This window comes from Asterias rubens, chromosome 1, assembly GCF_902459465.1.
Source record: "Asterias rubens chromosome 1, eAstRub1.3, whole genome shotgun sequence".
Classification (NCBI taxonomy): Eukaryota; Metazoa; Echinodermata; class Asteroidea; order Forcipulatida; family Asteriidae; genus Asterias; species Asterias rubens.
In genome coordinates this window covers 28,085,294-28,112,162 of record NC_047062.1, presented here as the reverse complement: position 1 = coordinate 28,112,162, position 26,869 = coordinate 28,085,294, and the positions used below count along the sequence as shown (strand labels likewise).

The window sequence follows — 26,869 nt, the reverse complement described above, 5'->3', positions numbered from 1 at the left end:
TCAATGCCCACTGCTTATCTGCATCTGTTTGTTCTAGTACTGCTGGTAGAATATCATTCAGCTGGTAAGCGAGAAACTGCTCCTGCAGTGCATCAATGGCATCATGCATGGTTTCAGATTCCTTAGCCAGTACCATACATGGAAATTTATTGATGAAGAATCTCACTGAGGAGAACTTGGCAGCCACTCTAAGGTCCAAGTCAGCTACTTCAGCATGTAGAAGAACATCCGATTTGAGAGGAAACTTGGCCACAATGTAATCACAAGCTTTGAACAATCTGACGATTGAGAGAAACTTCTCACATTCACTCGCTTTTAATTCAGTGGTAATTATTTCCCTTGTTTCACTGCCAATCACAATCTCGCAGTCATCTTTCTGATTCTTTGGATTTCTGTAGTCTAGATTTGTCAAGTTACTACTGACTGCTTTGATGGCATCAGGGATGACAAATTTGCTGTATATGTCTTGTAGCAATCCTTCCAGTTCTCTCTTCAGTTTGTGGATTAAGGGACTTCTTGTCTGAAGAATTACACTTTTCCTGTCAAATGAAGCAATGCTTTGACTTAAAAAATGTGCAAAGGCCAGCTTAAACTTTGATTTTAATGCCTTTACAATTCTTTCCTGCCTGGTGTCTTCATTCTCAGAATCCATTTTGGATTTACCGTTGCTCTGAGTCTGAGTGTTTGAAGCTGGAGTGCTTCCATGAGTGATGGTTTTCTTAGATGTTGGTGTGGATGCTTTACTGGTGGTAGTGATAGTGGATACTCTTTGGGTTGTTTTCTCATTTGTTTTCTCTGTCCGTAGCTTTTTGGTTGGCTTGGCTCCCACTTTTGGTGCATTGTCATTATTTTGTCGTTTTTTCCCCTTACTTCCACTAACATCCACTTTGGATGAGCCTGCAGAAACTTTACTGCTACCTGATGGAGTCTCGTTAGCCAATCTTGGACTTGAAGCCACCTTTGGTATTTGAAAGGCCTCCAGTCTTGGAGATATCTTTACAGTTGCTTTTGCTACTTTTTTCTGTTGTACAATCTCCTCCTCAAAAAAGAGACTCAAAGCTCTCCAATGATGAAGAAAGCGAGGCAAACACTGGCCAAGAGACAACCAACGAGTACAAACATGCTTAAGAATTTTCTGAACTTCATTTCCGCACAGTTGTTGGAATTCTCTCAACTTCAGTTTCCTATTCACGCTGGCCTCAAGATAGTAGAAAACATCAACAAGCAGTGAGTCCATCGAAAATGGTAGAGCAGACGAAGCAGCTTTAGCAGCTAGATCAATAAGGTGATTTGGGCACCCAAGAACAATAATATTTGGTTGACACTCCTTCAAATAACTTCAACTCCTTTCCTGATTCCAACCATCACTGCTGCATTGTCCGAACCTAGTGCTGTACAATTTTTCCATGGAATGTCATGTTTCTCCATTTCTGATGTGAGAAGTTTAGCAATATTTTCCCTTGTTGACTGGGTTTGTAAATTTGGAATGGAAAATAAGGAGCACGAGATTTGCTTTTCCACATCATCATAGAAATTAATGACGATTGGGTACAACTTGCTGTCACTAGTATGGCTTCCATCTGTGGATATTGAAAATGGACTCGTTTTCATAGCTGATATCATCTTATTTTGGGAGTCTCTAGCCATTTCATGCACCAGGCATGTTGTCTTGGTCCGTGCACTTGAGAACTTTTTTACCTCATCGGAATTGGGAAAAGCCTTCCTTAGCAAGGGTCCCACATGACTTGCTGCTGAGAGAGGTATATTATGTTCTAAATAGAAAGCAGTGAATAAACACTCCGCCCGAGTAGTATTGATATCGTGTTGACTTGACATAAATGATGTCAATTTTGTTGTCTGTGCCTCATCTTTAACATTAGTGAGATGGAGTTTTGATTTGGAGTGTGTAACTAATGTCAGACCGTCCACCGTGTGCTACCGATATGTCCCGTCGACATACTTTACAAAATGCATGTTGTTTCCCCTTCTGTGAAACTGTGATAAAGGAAAAGTTATCACTGTATTTCCTACTGTAAAATTGTCCTTTCTGTTTACCTTTGGAAGCCATGAGGAACGATGAATATTCAAACAATTGTAAAAAATTGCAATGTGATGATGACAGAACAAACTCACGGTGTGCTGAATAACGTTAACGTTAGCGAGATGCACTTGTTTTCACGCATTTTCATCATGTCCATACTGTAGATCTTGAGCTGTTTTTCTCCCGCGAAACAACCATAAAATGATAACTTTCTCACGGGCTTTTTAATGGTAAAACTGTCCTTTCTTTCAATCCTGTAAAATTCCGTTCAACAGTCTTGTTTCACGATGCAATCTCAGAAAGTTCCGTACGAATTTTGACAGGTCGCCGAAGCCATCTTGAAAGTACATGTATGCCCGCATCGCGTGCATTCTGTCGCTGGTTTCCAAGCGTTTTCTCATAAATTTACGATGATGCTGGTATCCTGCTGCACAGCGATATTGATACTATTAAAACCGAATGTTTTCATGATTCTTCCAGAGTCGTTGACGGTGGTATAGTGTATATAAATGGCATTTAAATGGCGAGGAATCGATTACTATTTACACAAAATCAAATACCAACAGTTTATTCGACTTTTCAACGCTGAAAAAGAATAAATGCATTACAAAAATACAGGGTTTTTTTTACCATGGCGGGAAAGTTGAAATTCGTAATATTTAATAGGAAATTCGTATTTTTGTAATTCACAGATAAATTCGTAATAATTACGAAAAATTCGTAATAGTTGGCAGCTATGCATGTTGTGATAATGACTATCTTTGTAGTGTATCAGTTTGCTTTAATACATGTTGTGATAATGACTATCTTTGTAGTGTATCAGTTAGTTTAATACATGTTGTGATAATGACTATCTTTGTAGTGCATCAGTTAGCTTTAATACATGTTGTGCTAATGACTATCTTTGTAGTGCATCAGTTAGCTTGAATACATGTTGTGATAATGACTATCTTTGTAGAGTATCAGTTAGCTTTAATACATGTTGTGATAATGACTATCTTTGTAGTGTATCAGTTAGCTTTAATACATGTTGTGATAATGACTATCTTTGTAGTGTATCAGTTAGCTTTAATACATGTTGTGCTAATGACTATCTTTGTAGTGTATCAGTTAGCTTTAATACATGTTGTGCTAATGACTATCTTTGTAGTGCATCAGTTAGCTTTAATACATGTTGTGCTAATGACTATCTTTGTAGTGTATCAGTTAGCTTTAATACATGTTGTGCTAATGACTATCTTTGTAGTGCATCAGTTAGCTTTAATACATGTTGTGCTAATGACTATCTTTGTAGTGCATCAGTTAGCTTTAATACATGTTGTGCTAATGACTATCTTTGTAGTGTATCAGTTAGTTTAATACATGCTGTGCTAATGACTATCTTTGTAGTGTATCAGTTAGTTTTAATACATGTTGTGGTATTGACTATCTTTGTAGTGCATCAGTTAGTTTAATACATGTTGTGCTAATGACTATCTTTGTAGTGTATCAGTTAGCTTTAATACATGTTGTGCTAATGACTATCTTTGTAGTGTATCAGTTAGTTTTAATACATGTTGTGGTATTGACTATCTTTGTAGTGCATCAGTTAGTTTAATACATGTTGTGCTAATGACTATCTTTGTAGTGTATCAGTTAGCTTTAATACATGTTGTGATAATGACTATCTTTGTAGTGTATCAGTTAGTTTTAATACATGTTGTGATAATGACTATCTTTGTAGTGTATCAGTTAGCTTTAATACATGTTGTGGTATTGACTATCTTTGTAGTGTATCAGTTAGCTTTAATACATGTTGTGCTAATGACTATCTTTGTAATGTATCAGTTAGCTTTAATACATGTTGTGCTAATGACTATCTTTGTAGTGTATCAGTTAGCTTTAAAACATGTTGTGATAATGACTATCTTTGTAGTGCATCAGTTAGCTTTAATACATGTTGTGATAATGACTATCTTTGTAGTGCATCAGTTAGCTTTAATACATGTTGTGATAATGACTATCTTTGTAGTGTATCAGTTAGCTTTAATACATGTTGTGCTAATGACTATCTTTGTAGTGTATCAGTTAGTTTTAATACATGTTGTGGTATTGACTATCTTTGTAGTGCATCAGTTAGTTTAATACATGTTGTGCTAATGACTATCTTTGTAGTGTATCAGTTAGCTTTAATACATGTTGTGATAATGACTATCTTTGTAGTGTATCAGTTAGTTTTAATACATGTTGTGATAATGACTATCTTTGTAGTGTATCAGTTAGCTTTAATACATGTTGTGGTATTGACTATCTTTGTAGTGTATCAGTTAGCTTTAATACATGTTGTGCTAATGACTATCTTTGTAGTGTATCAGTTAGCTTTAATACATGTTGAGCTAATGACTATCTTTGTAGTGTATCAGTTAGCTTTAATACATGTTGTGATAATGACTATCTTTGTAGTGCATCAGTTAGCTTTAATACATGTTGTGATAATGACTATCTTTGTAGTGTATCAGTTAGCTTTAATACATGTTGTGCTAATGACTATCTTTGTAGTGCATCAGTTAGCTTTAATACATGTTGTGATAATGACTATCTTTGTAGTGTATCAGTTAGCTTTAATACATGTTGTGATAATGACTATCTTTGTAGTGTATCAGTTAGTTTTAATACATGTTGTGCTAATGACTATCTTTGTAGTGCATCAGTTAGCTTTAATACATGTTGTGCTAATGACTATCTTTGTAGTGTATCAGTTAGCTTTAATACATGTTGTGATAATGACTATCTTTGTAGTGTATCAGTTAGCTTTAATACATGTTGTGATAATGACTATCTTTGTAGTGTATCAGTTAGCTTTAATACATGTTGTGATAATGACTATCTTTGTAGTGTATCAGTTAGTTTTAATACATGTTGTGATAATGACTATCTTTGTAGTGTATCAGTTAGTTTTAATACATGTTGTGCTATTGACTATCTTTGTAGTGCCTCAGTTAGCTTTAATACATGTTGTGATAATGACTATCTTTGTAGTGTATCAGTTAGCTTTAATACATGTTGTGATAATGACTATCTTTGTAGTGTATCAGTTAGCTTTAATACATGTTGTGATAATGACTATCTTTGTAGTGTATCAGTTAGCTTTAATACATGTTGTGATAATGACTATCTTTGTAGTGTATCAGTTAGCTTTAATACATGTTGTGCTTATGACTATCTTTGTAGTGTATCAGTTAGCTTTAATACATGTTGTGATAATGACTATCTTTGTAGTGTATCAGTTAGCTTTACTTACACTGTATCAAGGTCATTCACTTTTGTGCTATCCATCTCACGATTCTCTGTTGCTACTGCAATATCTAAAATTGAAAAACAACAATAACTCTTTTTTGCACAGCACATTTAATAAAACTGGTATGAAGTGCAGAACTGCATGGAAAAGCAACGTCATGTAATTTGACCCTTGTACTACACTAGTACTAAACTTATCGTTCAGGTGTTCAAATGAACCACAGAGGTGTAATGTTTTCTCTTAACTAAGTTGGGTATCTGTCATTGAAACATTTATACTGAAAATACAGGAAATGATTGGTTGTGTGTGCCTAAAGTTAGGACTAAGAATGTTTTAACAAAGCATTTCAAACAAGTCTCTTTTTTATGGCACATTTTGTCGAAAGATTGAAGAATTAGCATACATGAACACATTTATAAAAAAATAAAATCACTGAATTCCTACTGGATTTTGAACCTCATTGATCCAAACTTTGCCAACTGGATCTATCCCTGCATTAACAATACTAACCTTCCTTAAGTGTATCCCACTGTCCTTCCAGTCTGTCATAATCATCATTGGTTTGGGTTATTTCAATGTCAAGCTGTAGTAAATAACATTGCTCACAATTAATAGTCAAGTGAATAGTCCACCTCATAATGAACACATTTAATTGAAATCGAATTTATCCCTGAAGGATTTCTCTTTGCCCAAATATAAGTTGATAATTTTAAAAAAAACAAGAAAGAGAAAGTAAAAAAAAATTATTTTCATAAGATTTCAATCTGGCTGGAAATACTTGCAGATCTAAATATACAAAATATTTTGGGGGACAAAAGACTGGTTCTCGGAAAAGCGTTTTAAGGTAAAATTTACCTTAAGAAAGACCTTGAATGACATGCATGACCTAGTGTACATATAGTGCAGGGTCTAAAACAAGACACTTTGTATTTCTCTCCTACGATCAAACGGTTTCACATTAACCATCTTTCTGAAACACATAGAAATGTTATTAAAACAAAAACATGTCATCAAGAAGACCTCCATGTTGAAACTACGGTACTATAGTATTGTAGTTTGATACGTCTCAAAGGATTTGGGTAAGTAGAGCTGAGAATTCAACTATTATTTCGCTACCCCGGTCAATGCAACCTTACTTGGACATGTTCAGTGCTCACAGCATTTCAAAGAACGCTTTCAAATCTTCCACTGAATACATAAGTTTATGTGCAATAAAGATTAGTTTAAGGTTACTTAAGTGCAAAACTCTTCTGGATTGCAGTTCATGGTCTTACTATTTGTATCAACACACCTCAATAACTAGCGATCAGATTCACACTTATTATAATAAGTATATTGCATTGGGACAAAAACAATGTCATTAAAATTGTATACTTTTCCCATACATAAACAAGCCAGTCAAATGATTTCCTGATTTGATCCCAACCTTTCATTCATTAAACAGCAACCATAAGTTATCCAATAAGCATTCACAACATCACATGAATGTTTCTCCAATGAATGTTTCTCCAATGAATGTTCCGCATAGGTTTGCCAGTGATGGCAGCATGTAGCCCACTCTTTCCCAATATACTGTTCTTATGTACTGGTCACACAATGTTCTTTATACCCATTGCATTTTTTACATTATTTCAAATTCAATTATTTGCAAGTTACAACTGCCAAGTACAGCAACTCAAACTCTGAAGACATTTGATCTAGAATATGCAAAGGTGTGTATTCTAATACCACCTATTAGATTCCTAACTCGGAAAGCAGCGAGTATACAGCGCTTCTTACATACAGAGGTTTATTGCAAGTGAACTAAATAAGCCCTACCTCCATTAATGTCTGCTCCAATTGAGCTTTCTTCAAGAGGTGTTGTTTCTCCATCTGCAGTAAATGCTGCCCAAGCTCAATCCTGTAAGAAACCAATGTGATGATTTGTGTATTCAAGGATTTGGGTAATTTTTGTAACACAAAACACATTACCTACACAGGTTGAAGATATTAATGGTAGAAAGCTTCCCTTAAAATATTACTTACTGAGGTACTGTAGTTTTTGAGAAATGAGTAAGTAAAACAATGTCACGAAAATCCATTTTACATGCTAAAATAATTTGTGTGACTTGTTTTACTCATTTCTCAAAAACTGCAGCACCTCACCAAGTAACATTTCCAGGGAAGCTTTCTATTATCATAATCTACAAATGTTGTAAGTTTATTGTAAATCTGTGGACATTGTGTTTTGTGTCCTACAAAAAATACCCAGACCCTTTAATATGGTTGGATGAATAGTGCTTGGCATGTAGGATCAGGCATGCAACTGCCCGATGAAAAAAAAAGAGGAAACTTTTCGAGACCCACAATGGTACCCTAAAAAGTGTTGAGGTTTTTTATGCTCTTAGGATCAATCTTAGCATGTATGACAAAGACAAAGTGAAGTGTTTTATACAACTAAAATAACATGGAAAAACACCTTGCCTATGTATGCACCGTAATTCTAAGGTGGCAAAGCATCAGGAGTTGATTAAGTTGAGGAAAACTAACTATTGTTTCCCAGGCAGTTATGAAATTTACATAAAATTATTATTGTTGGGGGGGGGAAATAATAATTTTATGCAAATTTCATAACTGCCTGGGAAACAATAGTTAGTTTTCCTCAACTTAATCAACTCCTGATGCTTTGCCGCCTTACAATGGTCGGTGAGAGCCACTTGTCCCCGCTTGCCGTCTTGCACATCACACAATATGCCATTCCTGGCTTGTCCACTTTCCGGACGGTTTCGGAGAGCAGTTTACAGTCTACGTCTTATTTTTCCAACCAGAACCACTTCCAGGTATTTTTTACTCCTTTATCTATGGCTTTAATTTGGCCAGGTACCACTCGGTCCCGCTCTAAAATATCATTTCTTTTGGATGTCATTTTGACGGTCGTTTGAAGATGCGACTGTTTCGTAGCGCAATATGCCATTCCTGGCTTGTCCACTTTCCGGACGGTTTCGGAGAGCAGTTTACCGTCTACGTCTTATTTTTCCAACCAGAACCACTTCCAGGTATTTTTTACTCCTTTATCTATGGCTTTAATTTGGCCAGGTACCACTCGGTCCCGCTCTAAAATATCATTTCTTTTGGATGTCATTTTGACGGTCGTTTGAAGATGCGACTGTTTCGTAGCGCAATGTGAGACTCGCACACAGCAGCAGTATACATGTACGTTTGGTAACTAACTCACACACACACACACACACCCCTACATACATGTACAATATGTGTATACTATTGCAAAATAGCGGGACCAGACGAAGACATGACCTTAGACTCATTTCAAGGCTGTATAATAACTTGGTTTAGCACACAACTCGCCTGCGCCACGGGGTGCGTTCCACTGTTCCAGATTTTTCGACCGTACACACGACTATAAATGACCGCACGCAGTGTGTAAACGTATGCATTGCTTGCTGTGGGCTTTAGATTGACCATGCAGTAGAATGGATTGCGTGCCGCGGCAGAGGCCAGACCATGCGTTACGATGCATTTTTGTAAATTGTCTTAATCGCGCTAACCGCGGAATGTTTTTCTTAGCGCTAATCAGTTTTTTTAAAACGCGGAATTCCGCGGAAACGCGGAAGAGTTGCATGCCTGTAGGATGTAGTGAAGAAGCAATCTTAGTCATGGGACAACCCCCGGATCATCATGCTCGTTGTATGACAGTAACAATATTGAATAATAATAATAACTAGTTATTATATAGTTATGCACTTGACATTGGCCATACTCAATGCATTTGACATTGGCCCTGGTAATTGGGCCAATAAAATTCCATTAATATTTCTCAGCTCCCTGCGAGTATACAGTATTCCCTTGGAAGTGTCGTGGCTGAGCGTTTAAGATAATCAAATTCAAACTCTGGTGTTTCTGATCAGTGTGGGTTCCGGTCCCCGTCGTGACACTTGCTACCACATGTGCGCAGACGACATCCAACTCTTATCTCAAATTTGACCCTTCTGATCACGCTTCGATCCAATCTGCATTATCCAGACTCAGAACATGTATCGCAGAAGTTAAACAGTGGATGACAAACAACCTGCTCAAATTAAACGACAATTAAACTGAATTCTTTGTAGCCATCTCTGCTCACAACAAACGCAACATGCCCTCTGATGTCCACCTGCAAATTGGTACTGAAATTGTCCATCCTTCTGAAACTGTCCGCAATCTAGGTGTTATCTTTGACAGCCAAATGTCTATGTCCCCACAGATCACAAGCTTGTGCAGCAGTGTAACCTTTCATCTTCGTAACATCACCCGTATACGTCGGTTTCTTGACAAAGACACATGCAACCACATAGTAAGATCTCTGGTGTTATCACGACGTTACTATGGAAATACATTGCTTCTGGGATCAACTACATCTGACAAACTTAAACTTCAGCGTCTTAAAAACTGGGCTTCTAAACTCATTCACTGCGCTAACAAATATGATCATGCAACGCCATTTCTGAAGCAACTCCATTGGCTGCCTGTCAAGCAACGTTTCCAATATAAAACCCTGTGCTTTGTCTACAAATGCCTTAATGATCTGGGGCCAGCATATTTTAAATCGTGCTTGGTTTTGTACACACCGGGAAGAGTCAGCCTGCGGTCATCAAACGACACTACTCGTCTTGTCGAACACAAAATAAACCACAGATCTTTTGCTTCAGCTGCTGAAAAATCCTTCTCTTTTGCCGCGCCTAAACTTTGGAATAGTTTCCCCCAGTCTCTGCGCTCTGCTCATTCGATTATTCGACCCACACTCAGATGATTTAACCGCCAGAACTTGAATTTGATGCTCTACACCATTCAGCCATGACACTGTACAAAGTTTGGAACAGTCTCTCAAGCAAGCTATTCCTGCTGAAGAAAACTTACCCTTTTTCTTTTAAGTCAGCATTTTCCTTGTTTTCTCGATCTAGTTGATCTTGAAAGGTTATTTCCTGGTTCTCATATCTTGCTTTGTTGGCCTCATGTCTACGAATAATCTATTCAAATGCCAAACAGCAAACTACACTTAAACAGAGACTCAACAGTGTGTTTCAGTTTTGAGTTACTGTAATTTTCCAATAAATAGAAGTAAAACAAACTTAAAGGCATCGGACACTATTGGTAGTTGTCAACGACCAGTCGTCTCACTTGGTGTATCTCAACATGCATAAAATAACAAACCTGTGAAAAATTTGACCTCAATTGGTGAAAATTTGAGCTCAATTGGTCGTCGAAGTTGTGAGATATGAATGAAAAAAAAACACCCTTGTCACACGAAGTTGTGTGCTTTCAGATACTTGATTTTGAGACCTCAAATTCTAAATCTGAGGTCTCCAAATCAAATTCGTGGAAAATTACTTCTTTCTCGCAAAACAACGTCACTTCAGAGGGAGTCATTTCTCATAATATTTTATACTATCAATCTCTCCCCCCATTACTTGTTAACAAGTAAGGTTTTGTGATCATAATTATTTTGAGTAAATACCAATATTGTCCACTGCCTTTACAACAAAGTTAAACAAATATTGTAACTTTTCAAACTCAGATGAAAAGAGTAAAAGATAATTTTTCTCAGAAATATGAAAACATATGGTCAAGTCAAGTAATTCAGAGGACTGTGTAAATTAAGGCCAAATTATAATTGGTGCAAGTGTTGAATGCTGATAAAACTGGGTTTTTTATGATCAGGCAATAAGTTTTAGTCGCGTGACCAGCAATAAACTGGCCCTTAAACCTTAGACCTTAGACCTAGAAAGTCAGTATGAAACTGCTTGGGGTCGATGCAAGGGACGCGACAGACAGGGCCAAGTGGAGAGGAGCCATAGGGAGAAAGCAGGCCACCCAGAATAGACATGACAAAGGCCTTCAAATCAACATGATGATGTTCAGATCTTCAATGAGAGATCTTTCATTTGTGAATGTTTACTTATTTATTTATTTATTGAATTATAAAACCAACCTTTCTGATGTCAGACAGATCATTTTCGCTGATGACCAGCTCCTCTTGAAGTACATCCAACTCTTTCTTTTTGGCTATGTTTGTTTCTTTTTGCCTTTTGGTCTTCTTTGTTGTATCATGCTGAAATCAAATCACACTTCAAACTACAAGTTCCATTTTCTTGATTTCAAACAGAGAAAAGGTGTGCACAAACTTTGATACGTGCAGTACATTATCCATTCAGAGACTGCTCATAGCTTTACAACCATCCCTCCCCACATGCCCGAGCATGGCTGATTGTTATAGGTTAGTTATAGTTTCAGTTATTGTGCTGGGGCTTTCTTTGCAAACCCTTCTTTGTGAACAATTAAAGCCATTGGACACTTTCGGTAAACAGTAATATCCAAAGGCCCACACTTCGTGTATCGCAACTTATATATAAAATAACAAACCTGTGAAAATTTAGGCTCAATCGGTCATCGGAGTCAGGAGAAAATAAAGGGAAAACCCACCCTTGTTTCCGCACGTTTCGCCGTGTCATGACATGTGTTTACATGTACTATAATCCGTAATTCTCAATGTCGAGAATTGATAATTGTTTTAATGTTTTCTCAAAAAGTAAAGTATTTCATGGAATAATATTTCAAGAGAAGTCTTTTACCATTACCTACCGTAAACCCTGTAAGTTATTAGTAAATCTGTGAACTTTTTTGTTTCGAAAGTGTACAATGGCTTTAAAGAAACGATGATATGTAAGAAGCATAGGAAATTGTCAACTCAGTACATGACCTTTACAATGAGCTTTTGGGGTGAATAAAATGTTACGGCACTTTGCTGCTGTCCTTCTGCTACAAGCTGCTGGCAGTAGCAACAACTTTACGTATGTAATGTTTTTGGACACTTAGTCATCTTGGAGACAAATATCTGCACTTTATTCAAAAATAAGTACGATGTCCTAGAAATTGTCTGAAAATCTAAATATTTCTTTGTGGAGATTGCCTGGAACTGGGAGCCCGTATGGCTCATGTGACATAGCCCTTAAAAGCACAGTCACATGATCATATACAATTCAAATTGTGTTTACAGTTAAACCTGACCCAGTACTAACTATTTGTAGTGACAAGAAAATAGAATTAGCCGATGCAAACAACTGACCAACAAAATGGACCGATGGTATACATGCAAAAAATAATTAATGGCCTGATGTTTTTAACCTATCAGAGTATTTTAACTCTATTGACCTCAGTTGGAATCTTATCCGGCAGTTTTTAGACCCAACCTGATGATTGGCTGGGTTTTCCCCCCACGTCTAAAAATGTCATTTTCTCTTTTATGTTCATGCTAACAACCTATAGTTAGTTTCCTTACATGCCATATAGTGATGTAGAATATTCACTATATACTTTCTTAGTCCTCAAGGAAAAACATCCACAAGCTACTTGGGTGGGATATGAATATTTTCTCATATTAATGTCACATATTATTTGTCTTACCACACATTGCTTTAAATGTTTCTTTTCTCTTCTTGCATCAGCTCTCTCTTGAATCATATCCTCCTTCAGAATCATAATTCCTGTTTCTAGGTCCACGATCTACAAACAAACAGCATTACATACTACATCAATGTCAGAAGCTTCACAATACATCACTTGTTTTAGAAGAAAAAAGTCATTCCAATGCTCCAGTTTTCAAAAACTAAACCAACCTTTGAACAAATGTTACAACATTTTACTGAAAGCAACCAAAACCCTTTTAGTGTGATAAGTTTTGTGTACGTTGTGAAGCCGGTTATTTCAAATGATGTGCAATGTAAATAAGCGATAGTGGGTTTCAAAATTCCATCTACTCAATTTTGACAGTTTTTAAGATTCACAGAAATATTTGACAGGAAGAAAAAAAAGTATCCTTACAAGCTTGGAAATTTAAATAATAGCTGTACTCCAATAATAAATTAAAGCACTTGTCTCAAGTCAAGCAATACAATTGATTGTGGAGTACAAAAAAAAGAACAAGTAATTAAGTTCAAAGTCACCTCTGGAATCATCTGCCTACCATAAGCAAAGAATCGGCGCTTACAGAAGCAGGGATTTCTGTTCTTACCTCAAGTGTATTTCACTGGTTAGCGGGGAATTTTGGCTTGTGCTCGCGCGTACTGTATGTTACTTACTAAGCATTCTACGCTTACACAGCTAGTGTAGAACTTTTGCGTTTGCACGTAAGCGGAGAATGGTGATCCCAAGCACAGAATGTGGTGGTAAGCAGAGCCATGAAATTGATTGGCTGTGATTGTGGAGGTATTTATAAATAAGGGAATAAATTTGAAGCGACTAGTTCTTTCACAGCCGTTTAAAACAGGCAGGGTCGAATTGCCGTGTGATAAAGGCCCAAGCTGAAGACGAGGGCCTTTATCTCACGGCAATGCGACCCTGCAAGGTTTTAAACGGCCGTGAAAGAACTAGTCGCTACCCTTTTATTCCTATTCATAAATACCTTTTTGGTTAAAATGCGTAATAAAGTATCAAACTCTGTAAAACTTATCCATTTCCTGACGTCATTGAGCTCTGTAGTGTGTTGCACTTTTATGACTGAGACAGTTTTCGTATATGCATTGTGCGCGTAGTATGCATCTAAACATATCCGAAAACAAACGGTTATAAACAGCTCCAGCCAGTCATTATCAACCGTTTAAACACCCCAATGTGACATGCTCTCCACCAATAGGAATAGCGAAACTGTCTGAGGTATTTATAAATATAACATAAAATTCAATACACTGACCTTCTGGTTAGTATCTCGTAGTTCATCTCTAGTTTCATTCAAGGTTATCTGCTTGCTGTATCAACAAAAAAATGCAGACAGTTGGTAAAAATATTACGCACAATTTAATTCCATTGATCAGTTGTGGATGCCTTCTGGGGTCAATGCTATTAAAAAACGATGCACAATACTAATAATAAATATGTTGGTCAAAGTGAAGTCCATGGTTGTGTTTCCCTCACAGGTTAAAAGAGTTAACATGGGAAATAAAAGTTCACCACCACGACCATACCTGCAAATGTGTAAGCTATACACAGAGATGAATAAATATAACAAATACTGACAAAGGTCTCTTCAGTAAACCATTTTAGGAACAGAAGCAGAGTCTTCAAGTTGTGAATATTACAAGTTCTTATTTTATTTAGCACCTGACTAAAAACAACGTCTTCTGGCAACATAAATAAACAATCTCTGGACTAGTCTACATTGTTGTAGGCTAGTCAAATATGAAGTAACCATTACTTGTAAACTTGCAGGTACAATGTATACATCTCTGATGACATTTCAAACAAGATACTCTTCTCCTCAAGATAAGCAGGGTATATGTTCCAAACATCCAGATTACCAGAGATTTATACAAAGTTTCACCATCAAGTAGTAATAGTTACTTCCAAACAAGTTTTGCTAAACTGTTTTTTAAAGCTTTCTGTTTCTTTTCTTTTTATTTTTGCTCATGAACTGTAGAAGGCATACCTTGCTTTGTCTGCCATACGTTGATTTAATTGAGAAATGACTTCTTCATGTTGTGTTCGAACCATATCACGTTCAGGACTGTAAATACAAAAAACTTTGTTTTTAATTTCCTCACAGAGAGGTAACTGATAGCAATATGAACAATTTTAAATTAAATTGGTCTTCAGCAAGTTGTGCCAAACAAACTGATTTTGACAACACTATTTTCCAGCGAGCTGACCAACATTTGTAACCATTCAACTGTACAAGTTGCATATGGTGCCATGTCTGTATGCACAGTATACAAACCATGACCGCTCCAGTGCTATGGCTGAAAGACACTGGACACCTTTGGTATTTGTCAAAGACCAGTCTTCTCACTTGGTGTATTTCAACATTTGCATAAAATAACAAACCTGTGAAAATTTGAAATCAATTGGTCGTTGAAGTTGCGAGATAATAATAGAAGATAAAACATCCTTGTCACACAAAGTTGCGTGCTTTCTGATGCTTGATTTCGGGACCTCAAAATCTAATTCTGAGGTCTCAAAATCAAATTCAAATATTTTAGTGGCTAAAATTATTTCTTTCTCAAATACTGCGTACTTCAGAGGGAGCTTTTTCTCACAATGTTTTATACTCCCCATTGCCTGTTACCAAGTAAGTTTTTATGCTAACAATTATTTTGAGTATTTACCAATAGTGTCCACTGCCTTTAAACTAAATAACTCCCGAGGTGATCCTGGGCACGTTTTATATTCTGGAGGGGAAGCTTCAGGAAAGCAAAACACTCCAGAGCCAGAGTTGTTTAACCATAGCACGAGTACAAGCAGTCATTATTTATTGTATTACACCTGTACATGTAATGTATGTGCTGTACTGAAAAAAGGCTCAAGTTCATAAATTATCACAATCATAATTCCAAGTATGAAGCTTGTTCGTACATCAGAAAGCTAAAAGAAATGATATTCAAAGAATGGAAGTGAAGTATTTGTTTCCTTTTAGTTTCAACACAAACTCACAACCACATTTAATTTGAGGTAAACAGTCTGATCCACTGAGTACTTCAAGCCTATTACTTACTGTAATATAGCATTCTGCTTGTTGAGTTTTCTTTGCTTATCATCAAGGAATCCAATATCTTCATTGAGAGATTTCAGTTGATCCTGTGCAAAAAATATGACAATGTTACCTTTCATCAATAGACCGTATTGAATATGACGTCACCGTTCAAATATCTGCCCAACAAGATGGCATATGTGCGCGTGTGCGTGCATGTGCTGTAGAAATCAAACCGGGAATGCTGCATGATGCGTGCTTCTTTGATGTATGCATGTAGACGCGCATATGCTTCTCAACGTGCTCTCACACGTTATTGCCCTGGTGTGCACTTTCCAATACGGCTGTCCAACAAAGACTAGTTCGCTCCCAGATGCAACACCTGCCACAACGACACTACTGAGTTTGATTGGCCCTACTCTCCGAAGACCTGAGGTGCCTCTCTCTGCCTTCTTAAATCCACAAAACCAACCTTTCGTCAGGGTTGAAGCGTCTGCTGCACCTACATATATCACAGGTTATAGACGACCTCAACGCCATCGCCCTACAATATGATCAGGCTGTGATCGTGCTGCCCAGTATCATCCTGGATGGCAAAAACAATTTCTAACACTGAAAACCTGTGGTAAGCCCAATTAGTGTCTAATATATATGATGTGCAAGGTAAAGTAATATAAGTACAACAAATCATATTTGATTTGGGTTATGAACTACTTATTATGGAAAACGTACTTCTGGTTATAAGGGTAGAACAAATTCTGGGATAATTAACCTGTAATGCTTTAAGTTCCTCCGCATTGGACTGCCTTGCTGACTCTACAGCTGAACTGATTTCACTGTGGATGCTTGCTGGGAAAAACTGCAACTGATGTCGTAGAATACTGGAGTTGATAGTCTCTGTCTCAAGGATCAGGTGAACTCCAGAGCGCTCTTCATCCTGAAATAAAACACAAAACATTGAGGTTTGTTAATTAAATGTAATAACACTGAATAGGATCATCAATCAAATGAAATGAGCAACTTACTAAGAACCAACAAGCCATTGTTCAGCTGGTAGTTATGCACTCCAAATTCTTTGGAATTAAACAACTTTGAAGTGAGAACAAATAATTGACTTACAATTCATACTTACCAATTGTTTGATTGCTTCAGTCACATTTCCAACAATATCAATATCCTTGTCTTGGAAGGGAAACTCTATAGCTTTCATTCGGTTTGCTGTGGATTTTAAAATAAACATTAATGTAAGAAATAAAATGCATGAATTCTTTGTAATGCGCCACAAGTTTCTGAATATCTACCATCACCAAAGTCATTTATCATGAACAACAGGCCCACTGCACTCACCAAGTACAATAATAATAATAATAATAATAAGACTTGGAATGCGCACATATCCACCAAGCTGGGTGTTCAAGGCGCAGTAAAACCACAAACAAAAGCAAAAACAAAAACACAACACAAAGAAAAACAGACACAACAAAATTAGTCATTTAAAACCTGTAACATAAGATAAGTTTTGAGAAGAGACTTGAATTTCGCGGTACAAAGACAAGATCGAAGATTAAGTGGTAGAGAGTTCCACATGCGTGGCGCGGCTGAAGAAAAAGACCTGTCACCCCATGAGTGTAGAGACTTGGGTTCAATGAGGAGAAGCATAGACCTTGATCGAAGATTCCTTGAAAGAGTGTAAACTTGAAGCAGTTCAGAAATATAGTGGGGAGCCTTGCCATCAAGAGCTTTGTGGACAATGAGCATCAGCTTGAAGATGATTCGTTGAGAGATAGGGAGCCAGTGTAATTGTTTCAGAATGGGGGTGATAGAACAGGATTTTCTAGACAGTGTCACAATGCGGGCAGCAGTATTTTGGAGCCATTGAAGTCGGGAAATCTGGTTGTTAGGAAGACTGTAGAGAAGAGCATTGCCGTTGTCAAGACGAGAAGTAACAAATGCGTGAATGACCTTTTCAGTGGCACTTTATGTTAAATACAATGACAATGTACATGTAGTATACCCCTACTATCGGTGCACTTTTCTGTCCAGCCTTCTCTTTTAACCTGAGTCCACAGAACCTCAGTCCACAGTACACAAGCCATGGGGATTCCAATTAATATCAGCTATTTCAGAAACCCACATCCTATGCTAGACTAGAAGTCTTACTTTTTCCCATGTGCAGGAGGATTTAAAAACGTAGAATAACACTTTTGTCAGTTATAACAAGTCCACTAATAAAGGTACATGTTGACTGTTTTACATCACTCATAATGCCTTGTTAGCAACTGGTTTATTTTCAAATAGACAGAACCACAACACTGGTTCGTATAATAAAAGTAGTTTGGGTTATAAAGAAACTAATATAAAGCAAACTGAGTTATCACAGTGAGACTAATCATTAAACAATATTCAATCACGTTTTTTGTTTTGAAGACAGGCTTTTAGCATGTTTACTGAAGACATGTACCCTAAGATAGAACATACATGTACGATGAAACTCTAGCTGATACACGTACAAACTACCTTGGCTTTGATTATATACATACCTAAGTCCTGTAAATGTTGCAGACCATTGGTTACTCTAATGCCATCATCACCACGTCCAACATTAGGAACAGCCATGGTGTTAGTTTAACTGTAGCAGCCCAGCACTCTATGACACAAAGTTAGAAATACATGTTTTCAATTACTTAAGGTGTTGTTTTCTATTCATAATTACAAAAGATAGTTCATCCATTCTCAAAGGAAAACGAGTTCCAGAACCTTTAGGTAACATTTGTCCACCAGTTTTTCTGGTCCTCTGTACAGTTTTGTGTAAACCAAGTTGTTATGGAGTGTCACTAAATGGAACAGTGCCATCAGTTTAACTACTAAATCCCGTCTTTCACAACACATGGACTCTTACCGATTCTTTTAGAATCACTCATGATGCCAAAAAGGCATGAAAACATCCTTATTGCTGCAAAGAGAGAGATGATCTGAAAGCAAATCATCCTCGCAGTCACCCCTACAAAATCCATTTATTGACACATTTGTCAATCAGTTCCTCTGGTCCTTGTTTGTAAAGTAATAATAATAATATTAATAATAATAATAATAATAAGACTTGTAATGCGCACGTATCCACCCTGCTGGGTGTTCAAGGCGCAGTAAAACCAACAACAAACAAAACAAGACAAAACAAAAACAAAACAAAGAAAAATAGACACAACAAAAATTAGTCCTACCCCTATTGACCTGACAAAAATACAAACATAATACCCAGACATCACCCCAACCCATTAAACTTGTAAACAAATAAATTTTAAGTTTAAAATATGAATATTTCGGAGATATTATGCTAAAAATCAACGATGCTGGTACTGAACTGTATGCGAAGCCGTATATTGTTAATCATTAGAAACTCATCATTGGGCGATTCCGGCGCGTGCGCACTGGGATTGCGAAAAGGCTTATGAGTGACAATAAAACAAAATAAATTAATAAGTTATAACGCGAATTACAATTTGATGTTTTTACTTTTGGACATTATATAGCATATAACATGTATGTAGGTGTATCAATGGGGTCCAGTCGCCAGTAGGACTCTATCCAGGGCAGTTCAGATTTCCTACCCATACATCCTTTCCTATCGACGGTCGCACTTAAACTTAAACTTAAAAGCCGACATCTGATGACGACAACAAACTTTAAATGTATTTTAACAGCACGCTTGAACTTTTAATCCTTTGAAAAAAATGATTTTTTTTTAAATATAAACTTTAAAAGTATTTTTTTACCCCAAAAGTTCGCAATATTGTTTTTGAACCGTACTTTGTTTGATGATACCGATTATTAGAAAGACTTGCCGTTTCCTCATTACTTTACTCACCTATTTTTACAAAAAGAATATTCATCATATCTAATTTGAGAAGATTGTATTACTTTGTATTACTATTACTAATACCTTGTTGTTGTTAATTTAGTTCATTGTCATAACGAATGAACAACAAGTGGTGGCACAGAGGGTACAGAAATTATTCCCATTATGAAAATGTTTCTTGTGAATGACCCAGGGCAATACTATAAGTATTACTACCAGTTTCTAGAAGTAACCTAGCCATACTACTAAACTATTTCGGTTTCGTTCCGCTATCGTCTCCCGTAACAGGAGACGATAGCAGAACGAAACCGAAATAGTTCTAGGAGTAACCTAGCCATAGCCCATGTGTGTGAAGGTGAACTCATGTTGTTAGACCCACTGTCAGACTGCGATGCGAGTCACTGTAGCCCACCTTCATGACCTTGTTCCTGTGCATTGGTTTTTTTTTCAAATCATCTATCCAACCTTTTTACAATGACACTTGCACTTCATCGCGTGTTGAAATCTTAAAAGTTTTGGTTTTACGTTACGAGAGATAGTCCACCATTTACAGTGCTAATGCATGCGCGACATTGGAGCAATGCCATTATGTTTTCATTATTTTCATTGGTTGGTATTTTATTGAATACTCAGAAGCTAGTATGCCGTGCAAAATAAATCACAAATCTCATTCAATTAATATTAAACAAATTTAATTAAATTTTTGTCCTAAGACAATGGCTACGACTAGATTAGAATCGGGAGATATCACAAGGCATGACAGTAAAACAACCCACCCCCTTGAAGCACAAACACTTCATAACAATCTGGTTTTCCCCTGTCACAGACAAACAATGTTTGGTTTCAGGAGATAACCATGTTCTTAATGCTCCATACCACAGGGCTCTGTTATAGGACCACAGGGATTTATCATGTACACTCATCCCATTGGCGATATCATCAGATACCACAATATTAATTTCCATGTCTATGCCGATGACACCCAACTTTATACTGAGTTTGACCCCAAGGTTCTAGGTGATTGCCAACGTGCCCTTAGAAATCTTTCTACTGAGTTTGACCCCAAGGTTCTAGGCGATTGCCAACGTGCCCTTAGAAATCTTTATACTGAGTTTGACCCCAAGGTTCTAGGTGATTGCCAACGTGCCCTTAGAAATCTTTCTACTGAGTTTGACCCCAAGGTTCTAGGTGATTGCCAACAGGCCCTTAGAAATCTGTCTACCTACATCTCTCAAATCAACACCTGGATGAGTAATAATCAGTTGCAACTAAATCAAGCCAAAACTGAATTATTGTGTTTGCATCTCCCAAGGTTCTTAAAACACTTCCCAACATCCAGCTCAATTTGGATGACATATCCATCAACCCCTCTACTACTTTTAAAAATTTGGGTGTAAATCTCAACTCATCCCTCTTCGCTATCGTTACGGGAGACGGTAGCAGACGAAACCGAAATAGTTCTACTTCTAGCAACCACATCACGTGATCTATCTAGTGACTAAAGGAGAATGAAACTAAATCTAGCAGATGATAATTTTGTTGTGAAATTTTAAGATTGGATGTTGTTCGTTGACTCAAATCTGATTGTTGCCATAGTAATGCACTACACTAGTGATTTAATACCAAAAATTCATCTTTTTGTAATGACCTTTACCTTTGCCACTTGTACCCTCGGAACACTTCGTACTGCAACCAAATTGGTAATTTTGTACCGTGGGTGGGGTACGAAGTAACTATCAGCTGAGTCACTTCGTACCCTCAGTCGTGTCACTTCGTACCTTCATTAAAATGTGTATTCCTCAATAATTTAATGTTCGTTGAGATAAAAAATAATAACACATGATGATGTATAATTTTTGTTTGAGTTAAGTGTGAATGCTTTTTTTTTAATGTGAAATTAATATTTTGTATAAGTTAATTACCGACAAGGACAACATCTTCCGCCAATATTATTTACAAATATTTTAAAGTCAAACAATCACGCAACCATCAAAATGGCTCCTTGGTCCCAAGAAAATAGTAACAGTTGGTTTGATTTCTTCCTCCATCCATGGTTTTTTGATTTGCTTTTATTTCACAATTATCCGATCATCACAAAGTAGTTGCGATAACGTAACCCTCCTGCCGATTGCGGAGGGTTCAGTGCTTGGTGACCAAAAAATAAAGCATTGGACATATCGGGAAGTCACAAAATGGCGATGCGACATATCAACCTGGGACATTTGTGACTGTTTCGCTACGGGATCTGGTAAGTTTTTGTACTTTTTTTCAAGATATTTTCTCAGTTGGTGTTTTGAGTGTTATTCATTGGATATTGAGGATTTAAGGTCGTGTTCATAGAATTTGTGCCATGATTTTCAAAAGTGGTAAAAATTGAGCAAATCTGTTGACTGGCTGTCAAATTGTATGCGTTTGACCATTGCGCCCTGCACGAAAGTTCAAAATAATCATAACCGATGCAGAAATCCCAAATTAATTCGTACGAAGGTAGGAAGTGTCTTGTATAAGAAGATACGAAGTGTCCAGGGTAAAAAGTGGCAAGGTACGAAGTGTCCTGACACCATGTTTGAGCATAGCCTACGACAAGAAACTTGATGATCAGCTAGCATAAGCCTGACGAAGAAACAGACAGTAAACAGCATAGCTTCTGTCACTGGTGGAGCTTGCACAGTGTCGCGGTAAACGGGAATCAAAGTTAGGGTTCGAAACATTATAAGGGTTGATATAATTATAATTGATAACATTATAAGTTATAATATAACTAAAACCCTACGTCCGAATACGATGTTATAATATTATTTATAAAATCAAATATATACAACTTACTTCTAGAAACTATATAAGGCTCCCGGCTCACAGGGGAGCCTTATAAGTTATAATATAGTTTCTAGAAGTATCAACAACTGTTTTTGGTCCAACGTGTTTTTATACTTTTTTTTATAGCTCTGCAGAATGCAAGCACACAAGTCTGTTTTGGAAAGTGTGCTGTAATTTTAAAAAACTTACGTTTCCGTTTCAATATCCAGACAGAACGAACGGAATCTCTACTTTCACTTTCAGCTCGTTGAGGTTATTTCTATCTTCACGGTTTCACCACCATCATTATGTCCCTCTCTCTCTACTGCTGCTAGTGCTCTAGCTGTAAACAACAGCTCGAAATTATACGGCGGGGGGGGGGGCGGGATGTACGTACACCACTGATCTCTATATACTATAGGTCAGTTACATACACATGTACCTGTACATGTTTTACGGGTTATGCGCAGCCAGCTCGTCGTGCCGAGTTACCAAGTGGAATCAATCATGACAATTAAGGAGCCAGACTAGACGCACGGACGGTAGCTATGCAGCTTTATCGACGCGCTGATTGGCCCCTGAAAGCGAATGCTTTAGCCCTCTACGTTATGTCTCATAACTGGCTGTTTATTGTTCCTTCAGGTGTTTTTTTTGTCAGAACTTATGTACGTATACATTTGCTTGAAAATTATTGACCGTACTTAGGACTACTAACCCTTAATGCTGGTCGCGAGTTAAATATTAGGAACTACTGGCTCCCCGTGGAGAAGCGCATCCAATTCAAAACTATTGTATCTGTTTTTAGATGTTTAAATGGCCTTGCTCCACCTTATCTGTCTAATAATGTTTCTTCTTCGCCATCACCGTCCAGGACCCCGTTCTTCTTCCGATAAAACTCAGCTTAACACTCATGAGTCTAGATTAGCTTATGGCAAACATGCCTTCTCACACTCTGCCAATTAATATCCGTAAATCTTCTTGTGTTGTTACTTTAAAGAAAACAACAATTTGTTTCTTGCAAGTGTTAGTTTATCATTTTCTTTGATATGCGCTTTGATCAAGTTTGAAAAAGTGCATTAATACCTTTCAATATTGTATTATTTATTTCTTGTCTTGAATTTGTTTCTTGTTAGATCCCTATAGGAGAACTTGAAATAGGCCATGTTCTGACTGACCTTGTCTGGACGATGAAACCGTAAAATCTTGTTTAGTCTACTCAACTTCTCCGTAGTGGTTGTTAGTTTCTGAATGGGCGACATTATACTGAAATATATGCACATGGTTACCTATATTTTACAGAGGCGTTAAAAGCGCTAATATTCTATTGTGCAAAGACGGACTTTGGGTGCCTTTTATCATTGCATTTCTTGTCGAGGGGTTCGGGTGAAGTGGTTGGGATGGGGAGGGACTTACATCATTGGGGATGAGATAAGATTGAGTGCTATACCCCCTCCACCATTACCAGCACATTGTCGTAAACAGTGGGACCTATTTAACCCTATGGGAAAACCTCAAGCAAACATAAGAAGGTATCAATTTCAAATTCACACTTTACACCACGCAGCTAGCTTTTAAACCAAATCCTGTTTCAAAAAAATTGCATCCCTTTTGGAAACCATTTCCCATAACAAAATTTAAGTGAACAAAATTTTTTTTTTTAAACGCAGCAAGAATTTCAATTGAACCTGAACTCATTTTGAAGAACTCGCATCCCTTTTTGAAACCTTCTCATAAAACAATGCGGCAAGAATGTCATTTCGAACATGCATCCTACTTTAATAATTGAGAAAAAGTTTCATATCCTTGGGAAAACCGTACACGTTTGGGACTGGACTGCAAAACCGCATCCCCTTGAACAATAAGTCGCATCCCCTTCTTGAGAAAACCCTAACACGTTTGGGACTGGGTATAATACTGCAATATAGAATATGCATGCCCTTGAAAAAAGTCGCATCCCCATCATGAGAAAACCCTTACACGTGTGGGACTGTGTTTAATACTGCAATATAAAATCCGCATCCCCTTGAAGATAAGTCGCATCCCCTTCTTGAGAAAACCCTTACACGTTTTAGACTGGGTATAATACTGTAATATAGAATCCGCATCCCCTTGAAGATAAGTCGCATCCCCTTCTTGAGAAAACCCTTACACGTTTTGGATTGGGTATAATACTGTAATATTGCTACTCTCACACTAGGGAGAATATGCTAGCGAATGTGCTTACGAACGGAAATATTTGGCAATCGCTCAAACTTCGCAACATTCGCAAACTCCACCTCCTTACGAAGATCGGTCACTTTATGCTGCTCTCACACGGCGAATATGCTAGCGAATATGCTATCGGAAGGACATTATTATTTGACAATCGCTCAAACTTCGCAGCATTCGCCGTGTCTTTGTTAGCGTTGGTAACAAATTCGGAACATTCACAAATTATTCCCCACCTCCTTACGAAGATCGCTCAATTTACAAACCGGTTTGTAAATTTCAGCGAATGTTGCGAAGACGGTCATTCGGCGTGATTTTCGTAAGCATTGGTAACGTTGGTAAAGCGTGCGTAAGCGTTTGCAACGTTCGTATAAAGGTATTGGCAAGCGTTGGTAAGCATTCGTAATATATTCGTAAGATATTGGTAAGGAGAGAGCCGACCGAGGACGATCGAGGGGTGAGACCGAGATGAAAATATTCACTATCCAACCGCCATTTTGGACGAATTCTACGCGCAGTTCAAATAATTCATGTTTGCAAGAACATTCGCCACTCTGTGAGAGGTTCAATACGAAGCACTTCCGTACATTCAGCGAATGTTGTGAAGACGGTAATTCGCCATCGATTTGCGTAAGCATTTGGTAAGCCATTGGTACTGTTGGTAAAGCGTATGTAAATTTATTATGCGTAAGATATTGGTAAGGAGAGGTTTAAGGACGACAGAGAACATAATTATTATTCTCTATCAAATCGCAACTTTTGGGCGAATTCGTTGCGAATTTCAAACATTCGTATTCGCAAGATATTCGCCCAAGTGTGAGAGTAGTATAAGAAAACCCCTTAATTGGGACTGGAAGTAATACTCCAAATAAAATTCGCATCCACTTTCATCAGTGCATACCTCATGTATTTCATTTTGGAATCCCCTAATTGAAACTTTCCTTAAAACAATGCAGCAAGAAAATTATCCTGGCCCTGCATGAAGAAATCGCACCCTTTTGGGAACCTTATTAGCATTATTATAAAACAATGCAGCTAGCTTTGAAACCAAATCCTGTTTCGAAAAAGATTGCATCCCTTTTGGAAACCATTTCCCATTAAAAAAAAAAAAAAAAAAAAACGCAGCAAGAATTTTATTTGAACCCGAACTAAAATTCTGAAGAACTCGCATCCCTTTTTGAAACCTTCTCATAAAAAAACAATGCAGCCAAAATGTCATTTTGAACATGCATCCTACTTTGTTTAATTGAGAAAAAGTTGCATATCCTTGGGGAAACCGTACACGTTTGGTACTGAGTATACTGCAATATTATACTGAAAAAAAAGTCGCACCACCTTGAAAAAACAGTCGTATCCCCTTCTTGAGAAAACCCATACGTTTGGGACTGTGTTTAATATGCAATATAGAATCCGCAATTCGCATCCCCTTGTACTTGTCAAAAAAGTCGCATCCCGCTTCTTGAGAAAACCCATAATATACAATTGGGACTGTGTTTAATATGCAATATAGAATCTGCAATTCACATCCCCTTGTCAAAAAAGTCGTATCCCCTTCTTGAGAAAACCCTAATACACGTTTGGGACTGCGGGTATAATACTGCAAAATATAATCTGCATCCCCTTGAAACAAAGTCGCATCCCCTTCTTGAGAAAACCCTCACGTTTGGGACTGGGTGTAATTACTGCAAAATAGAATCCGCATCCCCATGAAACAAAGTCGCATCGCCTTCTTGAGAAAACCTTTACACGTTTGGGACTGGGTGTAATACTACACCCAGGTTTGTTAATGTATGCATATGTTGAGATACACCAAGTGAGAAGACTGGTCTTTGACAATAACCAATAGTGTCCAGTGTCTTTAATGCTCTCGAAAATAAATACCTGCACTCAACAATCTGCATTCGAAAACAAAATTAACACTTTAAATTAGTGCGTACAATTTTATAATGGTCCAACTGTTGGTATTTGTTTATGCACCAGTAGTAACAAGATATACATTTAGCCTAAATGTAATGATGCATTTCGTTTTTAATCGCTACGATCTCTGACGATTTTCTGGCGGTTGTCATCGTCCGTCACGCATCTTCACTACACCGCTCCGCGGAGTACTAGCCCGCCTATCTTCTATCCGCGCTGGCACACAGACACCGAGCGCCACCTACGTTGAAATTAATCTCATTCGACTCTCGCGACGTACAC

General features: G+C 37.4%; 1 protein-coding gene across 2 annotated transcripts in view; it reads right to left on the bottom strand.

Annotated features, from left to right (window-relative positions):
- The window catches only part of LOC117293070 (desmoplakin-like), a 42,503-nt gene extending 19,722 nt beyond the window's left edge, over positions 1 to 22,781 (bottom strand). The window contains exons 1-13 of one of the 2 annotated variants that reach the window (XM_033775293.1): positions 22,673 to 22,781; positions 18,351 to 18,457; positions 16,943 to 17,028; positions 16,583 to 16,747; positions 15,835 to 15,917; positions 14,773 to 14,850; positions 14,041 to 14,095; positions 12,756 to 12,854; positions 11,284 to 11,403; positions 10,212 to 10,321; positions 7,137 to 7,218; positions 5,829 to 5,901; positions 5,322 to 5,385 (exon numbers count right to left, since the gene is read on the bottom strand). In XM_033775293.1, the coding sequence (XP_033631184.1) occupies positions 5,322 to 5,385; positions 5,829 to 5,901; positions 7,137 to 7,218; positions 10,212 to 10,321; positions 11,284 to 11,403; positions 12,756 to 12,854; positions 14,041 to 14,095; positions 14,773 to 14,850; positions 15,835 to 15,917; positions 16,583 to 16,747; positions 16,943 to 17,028; positions 18,351 to 18,426 (1,091 nt within the window). In that variant the 5' untranslated portion in view covers positions 18,427 to 18,457; positions 22,673 to 22,781. The remainder of the gene's footprint in view (positions 1 to 5,321; positions 5,386 to 5,828; positions 5,902 to 7,136; positions 7,219 to 10,211; positions 10,322 to 11,283; positions 11,404 to 12,755; positions 12,855 to 14,040; positions 14,096 to 14,772; positions 14,851 to 15,834; positions 15,918 to 16,582; positions 16,748 to 16,942; positions 17,029 to 18,350; positions 18,458 to 22,672) is intronic. The other variant, XM_033775286.1, reaches the window with a different exon arrangement.
- Positions 22,782 to 26,869: the final 4,088 nt, after the last annotated feature.